This window comes from Suricata suricatta, chromosome 3, assembly GCF_006229205.1.
Source record: "Suricata suricatta isolate VVHF042 chromosome 3, meerkat_22Aug2017_6uvM2_HiC, whole genome shotgun sequence".
NCBI lineage: Eukaryota > Metazoa > Chordata > Mammalia > Carnivora > Herpestidae > Suricata > Suricata suricatta.
Window position 1 is genome coordinate 174,617,627 of NC_043702.1, and position 17,744 is coordinate 174,635,370.

The following is a 17,744-nucleotide window of genomic DNA, read 5'->3' on the forward strand; positions in this document are numbered from 1 at the left end:
GCCTGGAGCCTGCTTCCGATTCTGTGTCTCCCTCTCTCTGACCCTCCCCTGCTCACGCTCTCTCCCTCTCTCTCAAGATACTTTTTTGTGTGTTTTTTATTTATTTTTAAGAGACAGAGAGAGACAGTGCGAGCGGGGGAGGGTCAGAGAGAGAGGGAGACACAGAATCGGAAGCAGGCTCCAGGCTCTGAGCGGTCAGCACAGAGCCCGAGGCGGGGCTCGAACCCACGGACCGTGAGATCATGACCTGAGCTGAAGTTGGACGCTCAACCGACTGAGCCCCCAGGCGCCCCTAGATACTTTTTTTTCAATCACCCAGATTAAAACAGTGGTGGACAGCTCAGGAGGCATCTTGGGGAAGTGACAGCATCACAGCTGCGTTTAAAAAAGAAACACTCGAAGGTCATGTCACGGGTCATGACAATTCATTCGACCCGGCCAACGGCAGGGCCCTCAAATCCTCCCCCGCCCGGCCCCCCGCACACGGCTCCCTGCTCTGCCCGAGACTCCTTGCCCGTCCCCCAGCGATGCCACCATCCCGTCACCTCCAGGCACAACCCCTCTTCTCCACCCCCATCTCACTCACAAGCCACAGACTAGAATTTCCAACAGCCACACGCCACAGGCCGGCCGCGCCGCCCAAACCACACGGAGAGCGCGGCGTGGCCGCTCCTCGCTCGTGCCGCCTGCCCTTGCGCCAGGCCGGGGCCCAGCGTATCCGTCAGTCACCGAGTCCTAAGTGTCTCCCTTCTGGGCTCCCTGCCACCCTCCTCGGAGGCCGTGGCCCTCCTGGGACCCGGACTCCTTGTCGCTGGTGAAGGCTTTAGGCCAGGCCAGGAAACAATACCACCTCGGGGCTGTGGGAGACAAGGGGCTGGAGCAAAGCAGAGAGACGGGGCCGTGCGAGAGGGCCCGGGCCCTGTCCTGGGGTGAGCGGCTGTGATTCGGTGTCAGCCAGTTGTTGCTACATGGGAATGTGGGCCCAGACCCAGCAATTTTCCAAGTAGTGCTGGAAATCTGGGTTTTTATGTGACATCTCTTCTTTCTTAAAACTAGGACCCTTAAGTTTTGAAAACTAGCAGTGGGCTGAAAGTTTTTAGTCTCTGCTTTGGAATAACCTTTGGAAGAACTATGTTGTTTGCTTGGTTAGCCTCTGCTCGGAGGAAAGAGTGGACTTTTTTTTTTTAATGTTTATTTATGAGAGAAAGAGAATGAGCAGAGGAGGGGCAGAGAGAGAAGGAGACACAGAACCGGAAGCAGGCTCCAGGCTCTGAGCTAGCTGTCAGCACAGAGCCTGATGCGGGGCTTGAACCCACGGACCGTGAGATCATGACCTGAGCCGAAGTCAGACGCTCAACTGACTGAGCCCCACAGACGCCCCTCTTTTTTTTTTTTTTTTTTTTTTTTTTTAAGTAGGCTCCACGCTCAGCATGGAGCCCAACTAGGGGCCAAACTCAGGACCCTGAGATCAAGACCTGAGATCAAGAGTTAGATGTTCGGGGCACCTGGGAGGCTCAGTCGGTTGAGCGTCCGATTCCGCTCAGGTCACGATCTCACAGTTTAAGAGTCTGAGCCCCGAGTCAGGACCTCTGCTGTCAGCATGCAGTCCACTTCGGATCCTCTGTGCCACCCCCCACATCGACCCTCTCTCTCTCCCTCCCCCTCTCTCTCTCTCTCAAAAATAAACATCCCCAAAAATGTTTTCAAAAAAACATTTCAAAAAGAAAATACGTACCTCCCGGCAAAGAGGTTCCATACCTCTGTTAACCTTGGAGTAATTCGGTGTCTAAATTCAACTACTATTGCACAGAATCACGTGGAGAAGTCGGGTTCAGGCTCCCCCTCCTCTGCCCCCAGGATGCCCCCCCAGCGCCTCACCAGCTCCACACACCAGCCCACGGTCAGGGCGCGCCGGACGCTGTCGGCGTCCTGCGTCTCGGGCCCCGCCAGCTCCTGGTAGGCCGTCAGCACCGTCAGGCCTCGCTGGTACTTGCCCCCGACGGCGTTGTACTCCAGGACCTGGCGCAGGGGGGAAGGCAGGGCGTCAGTGCCATGGAGACTGCTCCCCACCCTCTCCCCTTCCCAGGTGCCAGCCCCATCCCCGCCCCGCCTAAGCTCCAATCACCTCCCCTCCCCGTTCAAACTGCCTGCGTGTCTTAAAGACAAGGCGCCAGGGGGCTCAGTCGGTGACGCTTGGACGTCAGCTCAGGTCATGATCTCCCAGTTTGTGAGTTCACGCCCCCTGTCCGGCTCTGTACTGACAGCGCGAAGCCTGCTTGGGACCCTCTGCTCCCCTCTCTGTCTGCCCCCCGCCCACTTGAAAATAAGTAAACATTAAAAAAAAAAAGAATGACACCCCCAAAAGACTAAAAGAATTAGGCAACTTAGATATCCCAGCCAGGGGACGCCTGGGTGGCTCAGAAGGTTGAGTGTCTCACTGTCAGCTCAGGTCATGGTCATGATCCCAGAGTTGTAGGGTTGAACCCTGTGTCAGGCTCCACAAACCTGCTTGGGATGCTCTCTCCCTCTGTCCCTCTCCCCAGCTCAGACTCTCTCGTTCTAAAATTACAAACAAACGAACAATCCCAGCCATATTTCTCTTGGGGCCGGGGTTTCTGGTGCTGCCTTCCTCCTAGGTCCCTGTCAAAATAGCATCTTATTGGCGCCTGGGTGGCTCAGTCGGTTAAGCGTCGGGCTTCGGCTCAGGTCATGATCTCACAGTTCGTAGGTTCGAGCCCTGCATGGGGCTCTGTGCTGACAGCTCAGAGCCTAGAACCTGCTTCGGATTCTGTGTCTCCCTCTCTCTCTGACCCTCCCCTGCTCATGCTCTCTCTCAAAAATAAAACATTAGAGAGAAAAAATTTTAATAAATGAAATGTAAAAGAAAAAATTTTTAAATAGTGCCTTGTGACCTCGGACACCTAATTTCCTTTCTCAACAAAATCAGAGACTTACCAGGTTTAAAGCCTTCACCCCATTCACCCTTTACCCAAAGCAGTCCTGAAGCAGAGTGTACACCTTCCAGGCCCCGCCCCCGCCAGAGGTAAAAGCCTGCTTCCTGCCCACCCCTGCATCAAGGCTGGACTGCACACACTTCCAGAAGAACCAGACTCACTCTCCGCCTCTGACGTCACAAATCCCTCACCTCCTTGAGTCGGGCAATCGCATCTCCTATCTCCGGGTGGCCCGTGCCGTCCTCAGTCAGCACCTTGACAATCTGGGAGAAGTGCTGGATGAAATCCTGCTTTCTTTGGTCATAAGGGTCCAATTTCTGGTTTCCATTCATTCTGAGAGAGGAGTAAAGTGCTCTGAGGAGAGGAAGGACAAGTCAGACGCCGGAGCGCTGCTCCCCTCCCCGAGCCCCTCACCCCACCACACTCACCGAGGCTCCTCTGTCCACGCTTGGCACCAGCAGCGGGCACCGTGCCAGGCCCCCGGGGCACCCAGCCACCTCTCCCGGGGCGCCCAGCAGGGAGCTGGCAGCAAGAAGACCCCCACAGACCTCAGCCAGCGGGACAGGGGCATCACAGGGGTGGCATAGGGAGGGGGCACTGGGCACTCCCTGCAGGGGCAAGCGCCATAGACAGATGCTCGGTGGCAGCTCCCCAGGTCACCCCCCCCCCCATCCCCAGCCTTTTACCTCGGGGCCCAGAATGCCCCGCCCTCTTCTGAGCTAGGCTCCAGGTCATTTACAGGAAGAAGTTAATGCAAAGAACAGACGTACAGCTGGCCGGCTGGAAGTCCACTGATCGCACTTAGGTGCACACTTAAAATAACTTAACGCCACCCAACTATCTTCCCTCGACCATCAACCCTGCAGGGAACCTCTGGATTGCTACTCCCGTGGCTTCTTCCCCCAAGTCCTGGAGCACAACTGGAAGAGCCCAGACTGAAGGACCTGAGGACCGGGGGCTGGGAGGACCTATTTCATGAGGGCCAAACGGAGGCTCGAGGAAACAGGAAGATGCGGGACAATGGCAGCGCCAAATCTAGAACCCAGGTCTCCCCTGGACGGGGGGAGAGGCGTGCGCAGGCTCGGAGAAACCCCAAGAGGACGGAGGACTAGCGCCGCAACCCCGGGAGCCACGGACACGAGGTCCGTGGTCACAGGCAGCGCACGGCCAGCCTCGGAGCAGCCACACCGGGCGGCCCGGGAGGCTCGGGGCGCGCACACTCCACATCCCGGCGGCTTCCGCTCACCCAGAGGGTCAGCCAGTCCGACCCTCGGGCTCCCGACACCGGGGCTTCCGACGCAAGACAGCGGCCCTTGTGTGCCTCCAAGTACCGCTGCGGAGGTGAAGCCAAGCCTCCCACCGCGGCCTGAGGGCCAGCCGCGACCTGGCTCACCTGCTCCTGGATGCCGGCTCCTGGTCCAGGGGGTTGGCGGGGCACTCCTGAAAGCCACTGCGCTGGGCGCGCGGCACGCTGGGTCTAGTAGTTCCCGAGTCTCTTCGCCCCAAGCGCAATGACCCCATTAGACTACAATTCCCGGCATGCAGCAGGTGCCAGGACGACGCGATCTAGCGCGGGCTGGCTGGGCGGAGACGAGCCACGCTGATTGGCTGCATCCCCTCGTGCGAGCATGGGGCCCTGCACGGGACAACCAATGGAAGGGCCGCGCGCAGGGCGTGGTAGGCGTCCTCTCCGCCGACACGCGGACACTCCGGAGTCCCGGTTACTCAACCCATCAGATAAGGTTCCTGCAACTGGAAACCACCTAGGACATGAGTAGATTTTATTCTAAGAATCATTGTGGGAGGATACCCACTCTCACCGTTGCTGTTCAACTTTGTACTGGAAGTTGAAGTCAGAGCTGTTAGACAAGAAAAAGGAATAAGAAACAGCCAACTTGGAAAGTAGTAAAAATATATGTATTTCAGAGACATGATCCCAACTATGGAAAATCCACAAGACAGCTGCTAGAGCTACTAGAGTAGGGTACAAAAACAACATGCAAAAAATCACTTGTGTTTTGGGACACAAGCACGAACAATCCTCCCTTCCTTCCTTCCTTAGAGATTTAATTATTAAGTAATCTCCACACTCAACAGGGGGCTCAACCTCAGGAGTCCCCCGCCCCCACCCCACCCCGAGATCAAGAGTCCTATGCTCTAAGAGTCCTATGCTCTAACGGCCCCTCCAGTCAGGTGCCCCTACCATGAACTATCTCAAAAAAGAAGAACGCAATTCTATTTTCAACAGCGTCTACAATAATAAAATACCTAAGAATAAAATTTAACCAAGGAGGTAAAAGACTTGTACATTGAAAACTATAAAACATGACTGAGAAAAATTAAAGAAACTTGAATAAATGGAAAATGTTCTTGGGTAGGAAGACTTGATATTAAGATGTCCCCAAATGACCAACAGATTCAACACAACCCCCATCAAAATTCCAACAAAAAACAGTCTTTTTGCAGCTATGGAAAAGGCAATCCGCAAAGGAACTCTGGATAGCTCAAATAACCTGTTTGTTTTTAATGTTTGTTTATTTTTGAGAAAGAGACAGAGACAGGGCATTACATGGAGGGAGGAGGAGAGAGAGGGAGACACAGAATCTGAAGCTGGCTCCAGGCTCTGAGCTGTCCGCACAGCTATAAAAATCAAACCCATGCGGTACTAGCATGAGGATAGACATACTGGCCAACGAAACAGATTTGAGTGTTGAGAAATAAACTCATACATCTATAGCCAATAGGTTTTTTACGAAAGTACTAAGTCCACCAAATGGGGAAAAGCCATTCTCTTCAACAAATGGCACTAGGTAAACTGAATTGCATGACGTAAATCTTTCCTCATGCAAAAAAATGAAGTTGGACCCCTACCTCATATCATATTCACAAATTAACTCAAAATGGATTAAAACCTAAAAATAAAAGCTAAAACCATAAAACGTCCTAGAAAAAAACATAAGAATAAGACATCAGGGTTTTTGAGTTCCAGTCCCACATGGGGCTCTGCGCTGACAGGGCAGATCCTGCTTGGGATTCTCTCTCTCTCCCTCTCTCTCTCAAAACAAATCAAATAAACTTTTAAAAAAGCCAACTGGAAATCCTGTGCTTCACCTGGGGAACTAGAGGGAAGCCCAGAAAATGTCACTTGTCATTACACCGTAAATTACAATTCAGGTCACACCCAGCCACACCCAGAGTCTGCTTCCTCTCGCCGCCGCCGCCCCTTTCCCCAGACCCACGTCTTCCTTCCCTGGTCCTCTCTGCCAATGCCTGGGTCACCGCAGTCCTGCTCAGGGGTGGGGGTGGGGGGTGCGGATTAACAAAGGACATGAATACAGATGAGAGACCAAGGGGAACAGCAGGAAGCCCAAAGCAAAGGATACTCTCAGGAAGGAGGCAGATGCCAACATGGGGTGCCAGGCTGGGGAAGGCGCTTCACGAAGGCGGAAGGCCTTCTAGGTAATGGGGAGAGGGCGGAGGGGGCGAGCGGGAACTCTGGGACGGTTTGTGCTGATTTAATATCTCCGGCTTGTCCTCTGTGGCCTGCAGCTGGCTGGCCCCCAGGGAGAGGAGTGACTGAGGCTCACCCAGAAGAGAAACCGGTCCTAGGCCGGGGCCTTTCAGCTCCTGGTGCCGCGGAAGTGGGGTCCCTGGGCTTAAACGCTGCCTGATTCCTGATTCGAGCCGGGCTGAACCGTGAGCACCTGCGTGAACTTCAGCGAGCCCCACGGCCTCTCCGCGTGGGCTCCGAAGCGGCAGATCGAGGACACTGGCCTACTTAGGAGACCGAGGTGTAGTCTTAATGAACCAAAGCTCAGTGTGCAGCCTATCTCTTGTACAGCAGAGTGGACGGTCACAAGTGGCAAACTACGGGGAAGGACTTTATAAACATTCAAGTCCACTGAAATCCAACAAATTATGAATTCATTCACAGTGCAAACTCCAGGTTAAGGAAATGGGAGATAAGACTGGGGTCCAAGGCAAGAGGATTCATACGGGGAAGGCAGTGTCCCCCAGACCTAGTCACCTTCACTTCCTGGTCCCCAGCCTGGGACCTCTAGGAGGCAATGTCTGGGAGAGGCTGGAGCGGTGTGGGGGGTGAGAGCCCTGGGCCCTCCCGCGCCAGCCTGATCCCCGCTGGCCCATGGCCTCCTAGACACATCTTCCTTGGGAAGAGAGGAGCTCGGGCATCCCCTCCCCCAGTCCCCTGAGAAGCCTCCAGGGCCCAGGGATGAAATGGGCAGGAAGTAGTGAGTCAGTCCTGGGTTCAAGCTCTACTTTAAGTCCTTACTGGTGTGTGAAAGAGGTTAATTACCTAGCCTTTTTTTTAATGTTTATTTATTTTGAGAGAGAGAGAGAGAGAGCTCATGAGCAGGGGAGAGGCAGAGAAAGGAGAGAATCCCAAGCAGTCTCTGTGCTGTCAGCACAGAGGGCTTGAACTCACAAACTGTGAGATCATGACCTGAGCCGAAATCAGAAGTGGGACCCTCAACTGACTGAGCCACCCAGGTGCCCCCTTGATTTATTTGTTTATTTATTTAATTAAGCTATATGCCCAATGTGGGGCTTGAATTCACGACCAATGGGAGATCAAAAAGTCACATGCTCTACCAACTGAGCCAGCCAGGCCCCCCTGTTGATAAGTATCTGAAATGTAACTGAAGAAGGAGATAAGAAACCCTTTCACCAGAAAGGAGGTGAAACTGGGGTGGCTGGTCAGGGATTTTGTGTCACAGACAAGATGAAGGGTGCACAGGGGTAGGGGACAGTGTGTGCAAAGTCGTGGCACTGAGAGAGAGCAAGTCATGTTTAGGGAGTGTGGTGGGGGCGGGGGGGGGGGGCTGCAGAATGCAGAAAGGGAGGGGTGAAGCTAGAGAAGTGACCTGGGGCCTTGCCCTGACAAGTCCCCAGTGGGAGGGCCCCTGGCCGGGGCGGGGCCCTCTCAGCAAGGGTAGTGACCCCGGAGACCAGACGGAGACGGAGACGGGGTGGGACGGTGGGTTCGGGTACTGAGCTTAGCTGTGGGCAGTGAGAGGCTGCCAGCACCGCGGAGGGGCAGGGAGTGCCGGGCAGGGAGTGGGAGGCAGGGAGTGCCGGGCAGGGAGTGCGAGAGGGAAGGGAAAGGGGAGGGAAGGGAAAAGAAGCTGACTTGGCTGAGGCAGAAGGTTCAAGGGGAAGCTGCCCCTCGGGTGGGAGCCGGGCCCTGGACAGGGGAGAGGTTGGGGAGGCTGGACCACTGAGTCACCTGAGACCTGGGCCTCTGGCTCCTCGAAGTCGCTCACGGAGCCCTACTAGGCTCTAGGAATAGACCAAGGCTCCCCAGACACAGAAACCCCCGTGCTCCTGGCTCGGACTTTCTAGGTAGGGTGGGAACACGTCTAATGAGTCAGCTGTGCCAAAGCGGCGCAGGGGAGAGGGCAGGGGAGAGGGCAGCAGGGCATAGGGGTCCTTCGGTGGTGAACGGGGGTCAGAGAAGGCCTCACGGGCCAGCGGTAAGCGGTGCCTGGAAGGAAATGGGCAGGCCGGCAGCGGGGAGGGCGCGCTCCACAAACTGGGGAGGGGGAGGGGGAGGGGGGGACGTTACAGCTGCCGCCCCCCCTCGGGTAGAGGCCAGTGCACCTCACAGTGACAGACGCGGGGCGCGGAGTGGGGGGTGACCGAGAAGGACGACGCCCTCATAAGGCTGCACTCGATGCCAGGTGGGGACACGTGGAGGCCAAGCAGCCGGCAGTGTTTGCACCCTCCACCCAGGCCCCTCCTTCCCAGGCCCTGCCCCTCCTCCCCAGGCCCTGCCCCTCCTCCTAAGACCCCGCCCCTCATCTCCAGGCCCTGCCCCTCCTCCTAAGGCCCCGCCCCTCCTCCCAAGACCCCGCCCCTCCTCCCCAGGCCCTGCCCCTCTTCTCACCCCAGGAGTGAGCCTGGCCCTCACGGAAGCCTCCAGGCCCCCCGTGGACCCGCATCCTCCCACAGCCAACAGGCGGGAACAACCCGACTGTCTAGGGGGAAACAGAATGTGGCCTAGACATTCGTCGGAATGTTATTCAGCCTTAAAAAGGAAGGAAATTTGACACATGTTCCAATGTGGGTGAGCCCACCCTGGAAATGTGCTAAGTGGAAGAAGCCATTGCCCAAAAGTGTGGGATCCCACTTATTCGAGGTCTCTAGAGTAGACACGCCCAGAGGGACACAAAGAAGAACAAAGGTTGGGGGGAGGCACAGGGAGTTAGTGTTTAACAGGGACGGAGTTTCTGTCTGAGTCGGTGAGAAAAATTCTGGAAACAGTGCCCAAGATCGTGAATGTGCTCAATGCCGCTGAACGGTACTCCTAAAAATGGTTATGTGGGAATTTTTTTGAAAAGCTTGTATTTTTAAGTAATCTCTATACCTAACATGGGGCTGGGACGTACAGTCACTCACTCCACCCACTGAGCCAGCCGGGTGCCCTGGTAAATTATATCCTACGGACATTTTATAGTTTTTCAAAAAACTGAAAGAGCCCTGGGCCCGGCCTGGCCTCTGCCTCTAGCAGCTCCCTGGGTGGAGATTCCAAGGAGGGCCTTCAGGGCGGCCGTCACTGACCTCCGCGGGTGCAACACTGAGCGCTCTCTCCGCACCCACAGGGTCCTAGCTCCAGGGTAAGGAGCCGGTACAGAATGGAGGGTACAGTGCCCTGTTACCTCCTGCATAAAAAGGGACGATTGTGGTGCTTGGCTGGCTCAGTCAGTGGAGCAAGCAAGCCCTTGATCTCAGGGTCGTGAGTTCGAACCCACATTGGGCTCAGATGGATGAAAAGATAATAATAAAACAAAATGTTCTTATATTTAAAAGCGGGGGCGCCTGGGTAGCTCAGTCGGTTGGGCGTCCGGCTTCAGCTCAGGTCATGATCTTGCTGCTCAGTTCTGTGCTGACAGCTCAGAGCCTGGAGCCTGCTTCAGATTCTGTCTTCTTCTGTCTCTGCCCCTCCCCCGCTCATTCTCTGTCTCTTGTCTCTGGAAGATAAATAAACATTAAAAATTAATTAGTTAATTAAAAGGGGGGTATATATTGTTTGTACCTGCATAGTCCAGCTCTGAGAGAAGACACAGAAACTCCAGAAATCTGGTAGAAGGTCCCGGAGTGGGGGGCGGGGCTGAGAGGCGGGAATGGGGCTGGGGGCGGGAAGGAGAAACCTTCACCTAGAAGCTGGACCTCTGAGTTTTGTAAATTGTACAAGTGTCTATGCAAATAAACATAAATATATTTGAACAAATTCAGATTTTGGGACTTTTGGAAATACAGACGCAGGACCCAGCCCCCACATTCTGATTCCGGAGGTAGGAGACGGCGCCCCGCCCGCCCGGGAAGCTGGTCTCTCTCCGCAGAAGAGAAAACCGACGGCGGTGGCGGCGGGCCCCTGGCACCCCAAGGCCCCTGGGGCGCCGGCCGGCCGGGGTCGTGTCGCTGAGTGAGGCGGCCTCAAGCTGGGGGCCAAATGGGGGACCTTGTGCGGGTGTGAGGGAGCGTGTCTGTGCGGGTAGGGAGCGCGTGTGAGGGTGGCATGCACGTGCGTGGACTGGGGCTGTGTGTGCACGTGTGCCGGCGCCGGGCACACTCTGTCCTTGACCTCTTGCAGCAACCCCTGCGGCTTCCAGGGTGCAGCCTCCTGACCTCCTCCCTCAGGCACGACCTGCCACCCCTCCAGTCCCCTCTGTGTCCTGAACACGACACGGTCAGGTCACCGGCCCGACACACTTTATAAAACCTAACTGCCGGCGTTCTTGTCTCTCCGCCGTCCCGCCGAGGCCTGAGCGTCCGAGGCGGGCAGGACGCGCCCCGAGCGCACGGCTCCGCGCGGGTCCGGGTGTGGGGGCCTCGCGCCTGACAAAGCCAGACACCCCAGTTCCGCCGGCTGTGCAGGCCTGCCGTCCCCACCTCCGGGGCAGAGCGGCCTGGCCCTGGGACAAGGACAAAGTATGTCTCAAACGGCGCGGCGCCGGGGTCCAACATAAGGCTTACAAGTCAAAGCTCTTGTCCCTGACTTGGACAGCACAGGGGCTGCTCCGGGGCCTCAGCCCCACGGCCTGTTAGCTACTTGGGGCTTGGATCTCCCAGATTCTGCTCCTACCCAGTGGCCTTCAGCCTTCAGGTCTGTCTGAAGTTGCCAGGCCAACCTTAAATACCCCATGCCCCCCCCCCCCCGCCAACCCCCAAGCATAAGGCCTAATATCCCGATCTCTAAAGTCTGTTACGTTCGTTCCCTCTGGTTACAGCCTTCTACCATCTTTATTTATTTTGTCTTCTAGAAACAGAGCCTAGGATCCGTGCCCATTGCCCTTGGTAAGTCCCTCCTGCTATCTAACCCCTTTCTTTTCCAGCTAGCGTCTGACAGACGGCATGGAGCTCGGCATCTGCAACACTCTCTGAGTCCGAATCCCAGGTCCGCCCCGGGGAGACCTGCAGCCTCAGACACAACGTGTTCATCGGGAACCCAGGGTTCTCTCTAATCAGATAAATTAAGCGATGTCTCAGAGCAGTGTTACATCCAAAGGTGTGCACAGGGCATGAGGCACGGAGCATTACCCCAGATCTAAAGACAGTGGGCTTGGGGCGCCTCTAGGGGATGGGGAGACAAGGCCCCTAGGATCTGGAGAGGGCCCGCAGTGCCAGCTGCGGCCTCCAGCAGCCTGGCAGGGAGGAGAGGGGGAGAAATGCCCCGCCTTCCTCACCTCTATCTCCTCTCCTGCCTGCTGGCCGGGAGCCACAGACAAGGCCTCCAGCCTCCCGGCCCTGACAGAGTGGCAACGGCAGAGGAAGGATCTGGACCTAGCACACCCGCGGGCCCTGGTTCCCTCACCATCGAACAGGCTATGGATCCTACCTCCCTTCTAGGTTGTCATGGTGACAAAGGAGAAGACACATGTGAGGTGTTGAACACTGGTCCAGCGCACCCACGGCGCTCCCTGAACACATCCTACCATCTGCTTGTGGATATAAATAATGAGTAATTGGCACCTTGAACTTAGCCTGTCTAAGACTGAAACCTTGAGGGGCACCTCAGGTCGTGATCCCACGGTTCAGAAGTTCGAGGCCCTCATCAGGCTCCCTGCTGTCAGCGCAGAGCCCACTTTGGATCCTCTGTGCCCACCCCTCCCCCACTCATGCTCTCTCTCAAAAAATAAATAAGTAAAACATAAAACTAAAACCTTGAATGTTTCTCTCACAAACCCATTACTGGTCTCAGTAAATGGTGCTGCCATCTACCCAACTGCTCAGGCCAGACTGCCAGCACTGCACCCTCCCCCCTCGCCCCCCAGCACTGCACCCTACCACACCCTCCCCGCACCCCCAGCACCCTTCACCCTTCATCCCCCCACCCGTGCTCTTCCCCAGACACTCCTCACATCTGGCTCCCTCCAGCTTCTCCACTGCTGCTGTTAGTCCTTGGCCTCCCGCCTGGCTTGCTCCTAAAACCCGTGGCCCTGCTGCTCCTCTGCAGTCCCCACCTGCCAGTGACAGGGGCGGAGAGCATCTGCTGGGGCACGCCCCTCTGCCGGTGCCCTCCGAGCCCCTGCTGTGTCTCCAGGCTCACAGGGTGGCTCCTAGGTGGCTCAGGCGGTTGAGCATCCGACATTTGGTATCGCCTCAGGTCGTGATCTCGCTGTCACGGGATTGAGCCCCATGTGGGGCTCCGAGCTGAGCATGGGGTCTGCTTGGGATTCTCTCTCTTCCTCTCTCTCTGGTCCTCCCCCTCCTCAAAATACATAAATAAACTTAAATTTTTTTAATGTTTATTTTTGAGGAAGAGAGAGAAAGAGAGAGAGACAGTGTGAGCAGGGGAGGGGCAGAGACAGGGACACACAGAATCCGAAGCAGCTCCAGGCTCCGACCTGTCAGCACAGAGCCCGACAGGGGGCTCCAGCTCACAGGCTGTGAGACCATGACCTGAGCTGAAGTTGGATGGGTAATCAACTGAGCCCCCCAGGCGCCCCTAAGTAAACTTTAAAATGAAATACATTTCTCTTTCCTCCCTGCTGACTTTGCTCTCTGGCACCCTGATCAATTCCTTAACAGCATTTACAAACTTTGTGGTTCTACATTTATTTCTTGGGTGCTGGTTTATAGGCGGTCTCCCTGCACCGTAACGTCCGCAGGAGACGGAGGCCCTGTCTGCTTTGCTCACCGTTGTCTCAGGACCTGGCGTGGAGAAGGTGCCCGTAAATATTGGTCAATGAGCAAATGGTGGCCCGTGTCCTCGTGACAGCGATGCTGTCAGAGCCGGTGCAGAGGACGCCCCCACGCCACAAAGTTCTCCCCAAGCCCTTCCTTCGGGCTGCAGTCCCCACTGCAAATCCCTTCTTCCCGGACCGGCTAGAGCTCCCTTCCCTAAGCTACAAAGGAAACGCGGCCATATCACCGAGAGCGCCATTCCGGGTGATGGCAGCCTGAGTGCACTGAAGACTCATGGGGGGAAAATGGACTGGGGGGCGAGGATGCGAGAGGGCGGGGCGGAGAGCGCGCAGGCCTGGGGGAGGGCCGCTGTGTGGGGCCTGGGGCAGCAGCAGGCGCGGCCCTCTTCCCTTCTGGCTCCGGAGATAACACCGGCAGCCCACACCCAGTCCCTCCCTTTGTAGCACGTCCAGCGTCCAGCGGGGAGAACGTGCCACCCCAGGAGGTTTGCCCAAGGATCTCTAATTCCCAAAGGACTTAATACAGTCCATCCTGACTGGGGCTCCAGGAGGTAAGGAGAGGCAAGAGAAGCCACTGTATAGGAGGAAATGAGGGTGGAAATGAGGAGTGGAGGTAGAGACATAGCGATCCTGTCTGTGATCATTGGGGTCCCCCCGGTGTTAAGCTTTGGGCCCTGGCCTGAGCCTCTTTCCCAGCCCGTGTAGGCAGGACAGACAGGAGCCCGCAGCATGGGGGCCATGGCCTACTCCCGTGCCGCCTGGACTCTGATCCCTGGTGGTGACACTTTAACCAGGGTGCAGAACTGCTCCCTAGCCCACACAGAGTGGAGCAGACCCCCGGAGACAGGAGGGCGCCCGGCGGCATGGAGGGTGCGGCTGGGCTGGGCTGGGCCAAGCTCCAGGGACCCTAGGACCGGAGTAGCATTGAAGGGGCTGGGGAAACTCAGAGGAGGGGGTTGGGAGCCCTTCAGTCGGAAGGGAGAAAGCAGGAAGGGGGACTGGGCGATTCTGGACAACAAGCGGCCAGTGAGGACCAGATACCGTGAAGGGCCGGGGCTGAGGGGCACCCACAGCTGAAGGGCAGGAGGTTGGGGTTGTGCGGGCAGGCCGGAGTGGGTCGGACCTGCGTGTGCAGCCGTCTCTGTTACTTAGAAGTTCTATGATCTTGGGCAATTTATTTAATCTTCCCCAACCCCTGTTTCCTTCTCTGGAAGGCAGGGGTTCTTATAGAGCACTTGGAGTCCCCGCTCCACAGGGTCCTTGCACTGGGTAGGAGAATGCATGTACGGTGCCCAGCCCCTGGGAAGGACCCCGGGGAGCCTGGAGAGCGCAGGGAAGGGGCGGAGGGTGGAGAGATGAGGCAGGGGCCCACACAGCCCTCGTCTACTGCAGGGCCAGTGGGGCACCTCCGGCGGGTCAGCGGGGCGCAGCTGGCCCACGAGCTGGCCACTGCCTTCTTTGAGCGGCAGCAGCTGTCAGCCGCCATGGCCAACACCTTCCTGGAGCACCTGTGCCTGCTGGACATCGACTCGGAGCCGGTGGTCGCCCGCAGCACCAGCATCATAGCCACCATTGGTACGCAGTCCCCATCCCAGCCTCCCGAACCTCTTGTGGGTTTCTCTAGGTGCTTCCGCACCTTTGTCTCCTCCGAGACCTGCGCGTGTCTGACAGGGTCATTCATTCAACGACACAGAACTTGGCTGAGCCAAGGTGCCAGGCCCTGGGGGTAGATCACTGAAGTAGACAAAGATCCAGGCCCTGTGGGAGCGGCCACCTAGCTGGGCAGGACAATAAATGCCCACCCGGAGGGGTGCCCGGTGACGGAGCCAGTTAAGCGTCCAGCTCTTGGTCTCGGCTCAGGTCACGATTTCAGTTTGTAGTTTAAGCCCCACATCGGGCTTGCACTGATGTTGCAGAGCCTGCTTGGAATTCTGTCTCTCCTTCTCTCTGACTCTCTCCCTCCTCCCTCCTGTGCTCACTCTCTCTCTCAAAAAAATAAAAATAAAAATAAAATAATAATAAGTAAGTACTAAAGATAATAACTTAAAAAGAAGTAAGCTATTCAGCATGTGAAAAAGTGATAAGAACAATGGAAAAAAGAGAAACGAACCAGAGGAAGGGACCCGAGGGTGGGGGGGGTGGGGGGGGGTGCAGGCTGCAGCCCCAAGTGGGGAACCGATCAGATCGGTGCAGAGCCGGAAGCGGAGGTGCGGAGGGCGGTACATGGCGGGTGGGGAGCTCCAGACTTGGGGGCTGCCAGCCCACAGGCCCCGAGTCAACGGGGCTGGAACGGTTAGACGCCATGCAGGAGAGGGCCGCCGATGAAGACCTTGTAGGGAGAAGGTCACGTAGGGCACTGTCAGGGTCTGAGTGGGGTTCCCCGTTCCCAGAGAAGTGGGAAGGACTGTCTTCTGCTGCACTAGGGAGACTGGGGTGGCGGTGGGGGCCCAGACCAGGTGGGGGCAGTGGAGGTGGTGACAGGAGAACGGGACTCTGAATGCATTTGGAAGACAGAGTCAACAGGATTTCCAGATGGGTCAGACATGGGGTGGGCGTGAGGGTAAAGGAATTGGAGAGGGGTCCCTGGTGTTCGGTGTAAGGAGCTAAAAGGACGGATTTTCACCAGAGCAGGAAGGATGCGGAGGAGAGGTTTTTGGGTGTGGGGGGAGATCAGGGGCCTTTAAGGTGCACAGAAGTAGAAGTAATCAGATACACGGGTGTGGGGCTGGGGTCCGAGCTGCAGATATAAATGCAGGAGACGCCAGCCTCTAGCTGGCGTTGGAAAGCCGTGAAACTACTTGAGACCACCAAGGGAGCCAAGAGAATGAGGCATCTGATGTTAGGGGCGGGGATGGGAGGGCTGGGGTGGGGGGAGCATGAGAGGCAGAGAAGGAGCAGCCCGGAGGTAGCAGGAAGCCAGGAGGGGGGGGTCCTGGAGGCGGCGGGAGGTCAGGTGCTGCCGCTGGGCCAGGGGGTCCAGCGCCGAGAACTGACCGTTGCACTTAGCAACGACACCGAGGTTCCTGGTGACCCTGGCGGGAAGGGGTGCGGCGCAGAGGCGGGAGGCCAGCGCCGACTGGAGCCCGAACGAGGAAGGACAGGGGGAGGGAGGAGAGCCTGAGGCAGCGAGCCCGGCGACTGCGAGGAGTTTTTCTGCAAAGGCGAGCAAAGAAACGGGCTGTAGCTGGAGGGGAACTGCGGCTCAGAGCACGTCTGTCATGGTCAAAGAAAGCACCAGGTGTCCGTGCTGACGGGAGCGATCCCGCAAGGAGGACGGCACGACGACTCGGGGCCGAGGGCCGGCGGAGCCGCGGTGGGGCGGTCAGCTCGCCTCCCAAAGCCCCGACGGACCCCAGAGGCCCTCACCCCGCACCCGTCTCCTGCCGGGGCCCCTCCTGCGCCGGGGACCTCCGCTCTGCAGCTCTGACTTCGCTGCCGGGCGGAGGACGCCCCCCAGCGAGCCCCCCCCAGCGCCCCCCACCCCCGGAGGCAGGTGTGGGCTGGAGAGGGAAACAAGCTGCAGAGGGGAGAGCGGAGGTTGCTCAGAGAATAAAGGCCAGGTCCCCGGACGCCTGCGCGCGGGGGTGGGTTTGCTGCCCCCTCCCCCATCCCCGGGTCGCCTGAGCAGACCCCCGCTTCCAGGGCCGGCCTCTCAATCGGTGGAGCGCCTCAAGGAGATGATCAAGGCCGGGATGAACGTTGCGCGCCTCAACTTCTCGCACGGCTCCCACGAGGTTTGGGGGGCGGGGCGGTGGGCGGGGCTAAGGCCTGCGCGGGGAGGGGCGGCCTTGGCGACCTCCCCCTGACCCGCCTGCTCGCTCGTCCGCAGTACCACGCTCAGTCCATCGCCAACATCCGGAAGGCGGTGGAGAGCTTTGCAACGTCTCCGCTCACCTACCGACCCGTGGCCATCGCTCTGGACACCAAGGGACCGGAGATACGCACTGGGATCCTGCAGGGGGTGAGGGGGGGGGCCCGGGGTGGGGCCAGGGCCGCAGGGTGGCGTGGGGCAGGTCTCACGGCCCCTCTGGCCCCGCCCCTAGGGCCCGGAGTCCCAAGTGGAGCTGGTGAAGGACTCCCGGGTGCTGGTGACCGTGGACCCAGCGTTCCGGACGCGGGGGGACGCGAACACCGTGTGGGTGGACTACCCCAATATCGTCAAGGTCGTGTCGGTGGGGGGCCGCATCTTCATAGACGACGGGCTCATCTCCCTCCTGGTCCAGAAAATCGGTGCGGATGGGCCTGTGCCCCAGCCGCGGGGACGCGGGGTGCACTCCCTCCCCCTTGGACCCCTCGCCTCGTAGACCCGTGGCTCCTGCCCCCGCCCCCAGCCAGCACCCTCCCCCACCCGGCCCTGGAGCCCCTGGAGTCCAGGCTTGTGGGCTCAACCCGGGTTGGGGCTGGACTGTCGGGTTAGTGGTCTCTCCCACGGACGCCCACCGGTGTCTGTTCCGTACACAGCCCAGGCCCCGAGATGGACAGACGATAGGACACGGGTTCCTGATTTCCTGGGGGCCCACAAGCCCCGTGCCTCCTCCCCCTCCCTGCACTATGCCCCCGGCTCCCCCCCCCCCCACCTACGCTGGCTCTTTCCACGCCTGCAGGCCCGGAGGGGCTGGAGACA

At 58.1% G+C, this 17,744-nt stretch overlaps 3 protein-coding genes across 3 annotated transcripts in view; 2 read left to right on the plus strand and 1 right to left on the minus strand.

Annotated features, from left to right (window-relative positions):
• LOC115287211 (RUN and SH3 domain-containing protein 1-like) overlaps positions 1-739 on the plus strand; it is a 2,930-nt gene extending 2,191 nt beyond the window's left edge. The window contains exon 3 of the mRNA XM_029933456.1: positions 526-739. Within this exon, the coding sequence (XP_029789316.1) occupies positions 526-739 (214 nt within the window). The remainder of the gene's footprint in view (positions 1-525) is intronic.
• Positions 740-1,665: 926 nt separating this feature from the next.
• On the minus strand, positions 1,666-4,475 carry LOC115286902 (farnesyl pyrophosphate synthase-like). The gene is made up of 4 exons (XM_029933231.1): positions 4,348-4,475; positions 3,383-3,562; positions 3,146-3,308; positions 1,666-2,019 (listed from the first exon to the last, which is right to left on the minus strand). Exons 1-4 carry the CDS (start codon positions 4,473-4,475, stop codon positions 1,813-1,815), a joined length of 678 nt encoding a protein of 225 aa, XP_029789091.1. The 3' UTR covers positions 1,666-1,812.
• Positions 4,476-13,849: 9,374 nt separating this feature from the next.
• PKLR (pyruvate kinase L/R) overlaps positions 13,850-17,744 on the plus strand; it is a 6,793-nt gene continuing 2,898 nt past the window's right edge. The window contains exons 1-6 of the mRNA XM_029933457.1: positions 13,850-13,898; positions 14,513-14,695; positions 16,763-16,854; positions 16,950-17,081; positions 17,164-17,350; positions 17,725-17,744. The exon at positions 17,725-17,744 is cut by the window's right edge and continues 224 nt beyond it. Of these exons, the coding sequence (XP_029789317.1) occupies positions 13,850-13,898; positions 14,513-14,695; positions 16,763-16,854; positions 16,950-17,081; positions 17,164-17,350; positions 17,725-17,744 (663 nt within the window). The remainder of the gene's footprint in view (positions 13,899-14,512; positions 14,696-16,762; positions 16,855-16,949; positions 17,082-17,163; positions 17,351-17,724) is intronic.

What these genes read in the sequence shown, in the direction of transcription:
- LOC115286902 (XM_029933231.1), bottom strand. Translation starts at nt 4,475, where the DNA reads ATGGGGTCATTGCGCTTGGGGCGAAGAGACTCGGGAACTACTAGACCC. An exon ending in GAGCCGGCATCCAGGAGCAG is followed by an intron (nt 3,563 to 4,347) that starts GTGAGCCAGGTC and finishes TTGCCCCTGCAG; the next exon opens with GGAGTGCCCAGTGCCCCCTC. An exon ending in CGATTGCCCGACTCAAGGAG is followed by an intron (nt 2,020 to 3,145) that starts GTGAGGGATTTG and finishes CCCCTGCGCCAG; the next exon opens with GTCCTGGAGTACAACGCCGT.